Below are 8,475 nucleotides of genomic sequence, written 5' to 3' on the forward strand. Positions count from 1 at the left end.
CTCAGTACTGTACATGCATACATTATATTGAGCATTTATTATGTGCTAGGTGCTATTCTCAGTACTGTACATGCATACATTATATTGAGCATTTATTATGTGCTAGGTGCTATTCTCAGTACTGTACATGCATACATTATATTGAGCATTTATTATGTGCTAGGTGCTATTCTCAGTACTGTACATGCATACATTATATTGAGCATTTATTATGTGCTAGGTGCTATTCTCAGTACTGTACATGCATACATTATATTGAGCATTTATTATGTGCTAGGTGCTATTCTCAGTACTGTACATGCATTAATTTAGTTACTCATAATAGCAACAACGTACAATTAAAGAAACTGAGATACAGAAGGCTAGTCACTTACTTATTACATGGATAGTAGGTATCAGAGCTAGGATTTGAATCCAGGCACTCTGGCTCCAGACCCTTCACTAATATTAATAATAGTGAAGATGATATATGAAAATTACCTACTAAGTGTCACAGGTTCTTCTAGGCATTGCCATACACCGTTATCTCATATTCAATAACATAGGCCATTTCTCAACTACAATATTTCTTTCTTCCACCTTTTAGTTCTGGCCTGAGCCTTGAAGATTCAAAGAAATTGACAGCTTCACCCAACGATCCCAAAGTAAAGAAAACCCCAGCTGAGCAACCAAAATCCATGCTTCCTTCAGAGGCCTCTCCTGTCAATATAGTCTCAGTAATTCCCCAGTTAGTGTCTAAAGAAGAAGTACTACAACTGCCATCACCAGTGAGAAAAGAAGAGCATGAAAGCCAAGATAAGATGCAGCCAAACTCCAAATCCCCAGAGCCCCTGCTTTCCTCAGCTCCCAATACAGATGAGCTTAGCAGCGTCCCTCCCATCAAGTGCCCAAAGGATGAGGCTCTCTTGGAGCAAAAGCCAGTTGCCTCTGCTGAACAGAAGTCTGAGAAAGAGAGTCATCTCACTACAACTTCAAATTATAACAAAAATGAAAGCCAAGAAGCTTTAGTTACATCCCTGAGCAAACCCAAGAGCCCTGGGGTAGAAACAACAGTAGTGAAGCCCATAGTAGAAGCAGGTCTACAGGAGACCACTATGAAAGAGCCTCCATCAACTCTGGCTGATCACAGCCCAGAAAGCCTCAAGAGAAAATCTTCTGTCACCCAAGAAGAGGCCCCTACAAGCTGGGAGAAAAGACCACGTGTCACTGAGAATCGCCAGCACCAGCAGCCATTTCAAGTCTCCCCACAGCCCTTTCTCAGTAGAGGGGACAGGTTCCAGGTGCGGAAAGTACCACCTCTCAAGGTAAGAGAGCGGGAAGAATTGAAAAAGAAAGATGGTCTGAACGCTAAGTTTTTGGTTGTACCTACTAAGTTTCAAATATTTGTGGTATTTCTTAATGCAGAAGCAGTTGTATATATTTGATATGCATGTAACTGTGGTCATACACAAGTAAAATTATTAAGAAACAGGCATTTAGAACTGCATCCTTATATGTATATATATAGCTGATTCACTTTGTTCTACAGCAGAAACTAAGACAACATTGTAAAGCAATTGTATTCCAATAAAAAAACATCATAAATAAAAGAACTGCGTCCTCACAGATCCTTTTTGGGGTTTGAATACTTATTCAGATATCTGAATATCTAATGCAGTCCACCCCCACCCACACCCCTGCTGGCTACTCTTGTATTTTAAGACAGTTATGGAAAGTATTCTGTCTCATGTGACAAAATAATAAGTATAATAATAAACAGGAGGAGGTCATTGATGTGATTAAGAGATCACATCTTTGTATCAAGAGCCATGATATTTAACACTTTATTGACTGGAGACGTATTACGGCCACAGGCATTAGTTTCTACAAAAATCCCCAGTCAATAATGTGTTAATTATTGCTGCCATAACTGATTTGATGTTCTGAGAGCCTGGAACTACCTTTTAGTTCCAACCCTTTAAAGGAAATGTGTGTGGCTGCCATGAGTCACCATTGGTCACTTGAGGGACCTTAGTAAGATGGAATAGCCTTGCTAAGCTCTACTGCTTAGGATATGTGATTAACTTGTGTTTTAGCCCTATATTGCTGCATATCAGATCTTTTAAATTTCTATAGCAGTGTCACTACCTTAGTGTGTACTTGGGCTTGTGCCTAATATCAGTTTGCAGTTCATTCTTAATTTTATTAATAGTATTTATTAACACTGTTGTGTCTACTATGAACCCAGGCACTGAGTAGCATTCATTCACATTAGAATATAAGTAAAACAAAATAAGCCAAATAGAAATACTTTTTTCCCTTTTTTATTCACCTTAGACTAACCAAAGTCCTACCTGGAACTATCCCTTGGAAACACTCAGTTCCTAGTACTTGACCTGTTGCATGCACTGGGAGACTTCTCTCTCTCATTTTGCACCATAATGATATGATGTTCTTCATTACTTTTTAGTTTTAAGATTTGTGATTGCAGCACTTAGGAATCTCTCCTTTTTTCTTTTTCTTTTTTTTTTTTTGATATTTTTCTACCATTAGCATACACTGTCATGCTTTGCTAGAGATTCTGAGTTTTATGATAATCACTTGTACTCTTCTTATAAAAATATGAGAAACCTTTCTTTAATGGGTGTCAATTAGAACTTATCTGTAAACCTGAGAGCTGAGTTATAGTCTAGGTTTTACTTTATATAAATGACGCTGGGTAAGAACCATCATTTCTATTTCCTCATCTTTCTGCTAATCCAAAGAGACTCTACACTGAAAACTTAAATCCATTGTGACCAAGTTAATGTTATTTAACTTCTTTCCTTTCTTTTACTTCTTCCTCATTTCCCCAAAAACTTTCCACCAGAAGTTGCTTTAGTAACACTCTTACCTTAGACCCTATCTCAAATCCCATTTTCTTAGACAAAGTTTAATGTAATTTATAACAGAACAAAATCTTTTAAACAAAACTTAAATAGAAAAACAAAATTTGAATTTTATTACAAATGTTATATATGTATATGTGTATAAAATTATATATGCACATATATCTATTTTATATATGCATATCTACAATGTAAGATGTGTACATATATGTATATAGAAGAGATGGACAACTCAAACAGACATTATGTATTTTCCATTCAGTATACAATTATAACAGAAAGAATCTAATTCCTTTGCTATACCAGGGTAGGGCTTCTCAATAAGTTAAATTGTTGAATTGTTTTCAGTGCCTAGAAATCTTGTGTGGTTTTTGTACTTTAAAAAAAAGTATAACATCTCATTTATTCTATATAAACGGGTAATAGGACTAGTTACCTAAATAACTGAAAATTCTCATTTTTAAGCATTAAAACTTTTTATTTTAACCACTCTTAAGGATTGTCCTTATTTAATCAACATGTTATTAATGATATTCAGTCATTATGATAGGTATCCTTTATTGTGCTGGATATGTTGTTATTCTCAAGATTATTCTAATGTAAGGTTGCTTGTTCCCTATATATGATTCCCCTGCACAACTGTGCTTTTTACTTTCTTGTTTTTAATTTTCTAGTTTTATCTGTTTTTCCCCCTATTAGTTGTGTGCTAGATGGTATTACCAAGGGGCAACAGTTGCTTCTTTCTTATTCTGGGCAGCTTCTAAAATACTGTGTACAGTTGGATGTAAAGTAGATTTCAGCTTTAAGAGAGAGGTTGAGTATATCTCATGATGAGAAATATGTGGGCTTTGTGACAGGTCTAACTTCTGAATGACAGAGAATTCTTCAGGACTGCTGACCTTTTTAGAAATGGGTATTGCAGATAATGAAAAATCTTTAGTGACTTTATTAGTCTCAATTTAAGGAGTTCCAGAAAGATGACATGCATTTTCTTAGAGCTCAGTGCTTAATATGTTTTTAATTACATGTCCTAGGACATCTGTAACAGTTATTTGCTCTTTTAAATTCTGCCAACTATTAGAAAGGCCCAGATACTGGTTCATTCTACTTAATTCCAGTAGCTTTCAAAGTATTGTTTTGAACAGGAGTCAGATTCCTTTCAGGTATAATATTTTATGATATGAAAATCAGTGGTGTCAAACCTAATGATGCATCAGAATCTCGTAAGAAGCTTTCTAGAAATGCATTTTTTCTCTAGGAGTTCTAATTTGTAATTTTAAGGACAGGACTGAGAGGATGTATATTTTTTAAAAGCTCCACAAATAAGTATAATGCCAGCAGGGGGTGAGAATGACATTGGTTAACATTACAGACATTATATACATACCCCGTCATGTGGGTGGGCAGAGTGGATCACACACACTGTCTTCCTTCCAGTGCGGTTTAGAAGCCTCTGTAATTTGAGATAATTCAGCCTATATGCTTAGCTGTGCAAGTGTGCGTGCGTAAAAGAGAAAAGAACAAGAATTTTCCTCTGGACCTCGGTAGTAAAGCCAAGAAGTAAAAGACAGTAATGGTGTGCTACTTCTTTATTTCTTCTGTTTCTGTCTTCTCGCTTTTAAACACATTTTAAAATGTAGATACCATAGAAAGGTCTCTATCTTAAATGACCAGCTGTTACGAGTAGTAATGACATTAAGAGAGAGCTGTGTTGTAAGAAGAGGTTTGAGACTTTGGGGTGGGAGTGGATGTCGAGGGAGGGGAGTCCTTGGCACCAATAGAGGAGGTGAAAGGATCCTGGAGACAAACCTTTGTGACTGTCCCCATGGTTTGGTCTCTTAGTCACAGGCTTCCCGCCCTTGTCATAGGGTTCACCCTACTCAGAATTTGTGTTAATGAAGTTTGATTGCTCTTATAAATGAAAACTAAGCTCTGTTGTTTTTTTCCCCCCCTAATTCTTTCAGATCCCGGTCTCCAGAATCTCCCCCATGCCGTTTCCTACATCGCAGGTCTCTCCCAGGGCTCGTTTTCCAATCTCCATCACTAGTCCTAACAGAACAGGAGCCAGAACTCTCGCAGACATCAAAGCAAAAGCCCAGCTGGTCAAAGCACAGAGGGCAGCCGCTGCCGCCGCAGCCGCAGCTGCTGCAGCCGCCTCAGTTGGAGGGACCATTCCCGGACCTGGCCCAGGGGGTGGACAAGGTCCAGGAGAGGGGGCTGAAAGGAGAACTGCTAGAGGAGGGAGTCCAGACCCAAACAGAGTCAGTGAAACTGGAAAGGGCCCCACACTGGAACTGGCAGGAACTGGAAGCAGGGGAGGTACGAGAGAGCTTTTACCCTGTGGTCCAGAGACTCAGCCCCAATCTGAGACCAAGACCCCAGGCCAGGCACAGTCTCACAGTGTCTCTGGAGCACAACTACAGCAAACCTCCTCAGTGCCTCCACCATCTGCCGTCAGTGGAGCGTGCTCAAGTGTCCCGTCACCAGCCCACGCTAACACACCCCCACCAGCTTTAGGGAAAGTAAGTAATGAAAAACTGAATCCCACCAGGGCGGCAGCCACGGTGGCCTCTCTTAGCCACCCACAAGGGCCCAGTAACGGTAGGCAGGAGAAAGCACCTCCTACTCCAGCAGATCCTGCTCTAATCGCAGGTGCCTCACCTGTTCATTTTGCAGTCGATGGCACAGTTGAGCCCAAAGCAGGTTCTAGTAAGAATACACCAAACCCTCCAGCCTCAGCAGAGATAAGTGCTAGTGCTTCAGTGGACATGACTCCCTCCCCTTTAACATCTTTATTAGCGACAGCCTCTTTAGAGAAGCTTCCTGTACCCCAGGTCGTTGTAACCATAGCACCTACTGGATCGGCTCCATCCTCGAGCACTTTGCCAGCAGCTTCTAGCCTTAAGACCCCAGGAGCTTCTTCAAGTATGAATGGACCCATTTCAAGGCCAAGCTCTAATATCCCTGCTAATAATCCTTTGGTAACTCAGCTGCTGCAAGGCAAAGATGTTCCCCTGGAGCAAATTCTGCCTAAACCTCTCACCAAAGTTGAAATGAAAACTGTTCCACTAACTACAAAAGAGGAAAAGGGGATGATGATAGGAGCACTCGCAGGTACCAGCGTAACAGAAAATAGCACCAGAGAGGAAGTTAATGAGAGACAGTCCCATCCAGCTACACAGCAACTGGGTAAAAGTTTGCAAAGTAAGCAACTCCCCCAGGTTCCAAGACCCCTTCAGCTCTTTTCAGGTAAGGATCTAAGGGACGCTAGCATTGACACACACCAATACCAAGAAGGACTAAGTAAAGCAACCCAAGATCAGATCCTTCAGACACTCATCCAAAGGGTTCGGAGGCAGAATGTTCTCTCGTTTGTGCAGCCCTCCCAGTTCAACTTCACTCACTCAGGTTTCCAGTTAGAGGACATCTCCACAAGCCAGAGGTTTATGCTGGGTTTTGCTGGCAGAAGGACATCCAAGCCTGCAATGGCAGGTCACTACTTACTTAACATTTCCACCTATGGCCGGGGTTCAGAGAGCCTTAGGAGGACCCATTCTGTAAACCCCGAAGACCGATTTTGTCTAAGTAGCCCCACTGAGGCCTTGAAGATGGGATACACAGATTGTAAAAATGCAGCAGGAGATAGTAGCAGCGGTAAAGAAGATGATACTGATGAGGAAAGTACTGGTGATGAGCGAGAATCTGTCGTGGTGAAGGAGGAGCCGCAGGCTTCCCAGAGTTCTGGCAAGTGTGAAGCAAGTTCAGGACCCCACAGTAGAGAAACCCTATCCACCAGTGATTGTTCAGCTAAAAAGAATGTGAAGGCAGAGATGCCAGTGCCTGAGCAAGCCACTTTAGGCAAGGAAAATTACCTGTTCACTAGAGGCCAAACATTTGATGAGAAGACCCTAGCCAGAGATTTTATTCAGGTAGCACAGAAGCAGATGGCTCACGCCGTGAGAGGTAAGACCGTGCGGAGCAGCCCTGAGCTTTTCAATTCTACTGCTCTTCCTCTACCTGCAGACAGTCCTACCCATCAGTCTCTACTCCTTCCACCGCTGCAAACCCCAAAGCTGTATGGAAGCCCCACACAGATTGGGCCAAGCTACAGAGGCATGATCAACGTCTCCACCTCATCGGACATGGACCATAACTCTGCTGTACCGGGGATGCCTGACTGTAGCCAGGTATCTAGCAATGTCGGTGATGTCATGTCCTTTTCAGTGACTGTCACAACCATCCCTGCTAGCCAAGCTATGAATCCCAGCAACCACGGCCAGACCATTCCTGTTCAGGCCTTTCCTGAAGAGAACAGCATAGAGGACACACCTTCGAAATGTTACTGCCGATTGAAAGCCATGATCATGTGCAAGGGGTGTGGAGCCTTCTGCCACGATGATTGCATTGGCCCCTCCAAACTGTGTGTCTCCTGCCTTGTCGTTCGGTAATGAGACCGGGAGGACACACTGTAAAGAAGGCAGGAAGGGGGAAGGGTTGATAGATGTGGTTTTTGAGTTCTTTTGGAATCACAGAAATAAACTAGGTTTCAGTTGTCTTAAGAGACAAGTGTTACTTAATCAGGAATACAGAGTACAGATCTTACATTTTAGAGGAAAAGCACCTTGTATAGTAAGTCCAAGTCAAGACTTTGTGAATTTGTGACAAGTTTGCACTTACAAAATCATGTAAATATGTCACATCTTGTTTTAACATTTTTCCAGGTGTTTAGGTAATAGTGTATCACTTTGACTTCAGATTGATGTCCCACTTCATGTGACTTTGAAAAGTTTAATGCCATGCATGGTGAAAGGAAGCGATTTCCCTTCTGCCCTTTCTTAAGAGGCTAGGAAAAGAAAGGAGTGAGGGAATGGTCTGAAGAAATGACCACTCATGTTGATTATGTCTTGACTGTCTGACCGCAGGCTTTACGTAGGTTATTCAGCCTTCACAGGATTTGGATTCAGGGTTTACTCAGTACCTTTACCTTAGATGGAACCTTCTCAAGTTCAAATTCTTGATAAGGTATTAATTTCACAGGCAGTACTTCAGACTCTGAAAATTCTGACTTGGTTCTTGGCTTCCATAAACGAGTACTATTGCCAGGCACTCTGCTTGCTGTTTGTGGATCCCTGCTGTTCCCTAATCCCACTCCCTTGCCCTGAAGCAGCGTGCATGGTCCATGAAAAGTTTGCCTCGCAGGGCCCCTTGGGTTACCATCACCTGTGCAGGGCAGTAATTCCAGCAATAATCTCCGAGGATTTAGTCATTCGTGGGAGCTTACAAACAAGTTTGAAATACTAGTATAAAATTAACAGAAAAGTGTTAGTGATAGAGTGATTTGAACTATGTGTTTTGTTGGGTAAGCAGAGTAAAGGTGCAGAAACTGTTGAACTGAACATAAAGAACTTTGGAAAACAATTTTAACACTAGAAACAAAGTAGCCCCTCTCATCCTCTTCTCTCCCAACCTGTTACCTAATGTTCTACAGTTAGCTGTTGCTACAGGTAGAGAAACTCATTAATACCACATTTGCCCATTCTGTTAAACCTGTTTTGACCTCCCAGGCATCTGAGGAATATGGGAGTAATCTTGTATATTACTCTGAACA

General features: G+C 41.4%; 1 protein-coding gene across 1 annotated transcript in view; it reads left to right on the forward strand.

The window, feature by feature from the left end:
- The window catches only part of ASXL2 (ASXL transcriptional regulator 2), a 125,848-nt gene extending 118,533 nt beyond the window's left edge, over nucleotides 1–7,315 (forward strand). Inside the window, exons 12-13 of the mRNA XM_065891397.1 lie at nucleotides 587–1,304; nucleotides 4,832–7,315. Coding sequence (XP_065747469.1) covers nucleotides 587–1,304; nucleotides 4,832–7,315 — 3,202 coding nt within the window. The remainder of the gene's footprint in view (nucleotides 1–586; nucleotides 1,305–4,831) is intronic.
- The last annotated feature ends 1,160 nt before the right edge of the window (nucleotides 7,316–8,475 follow it).

The sequence above is a fragment of the Phocoena phocoena genome, chromosome 14 (genome assembly GCF_963924675.1).
Source record: "Phocoena phocoena chromosome 14, mPhoPho1.1, whole genome shotgun sequence".
Lineage (NCBI taxonomy): Eukaryota > Metazoa > Chordata > Mammalia > Artiodactyla > Phocoenidae > Phocoena > Phocoena phocoena.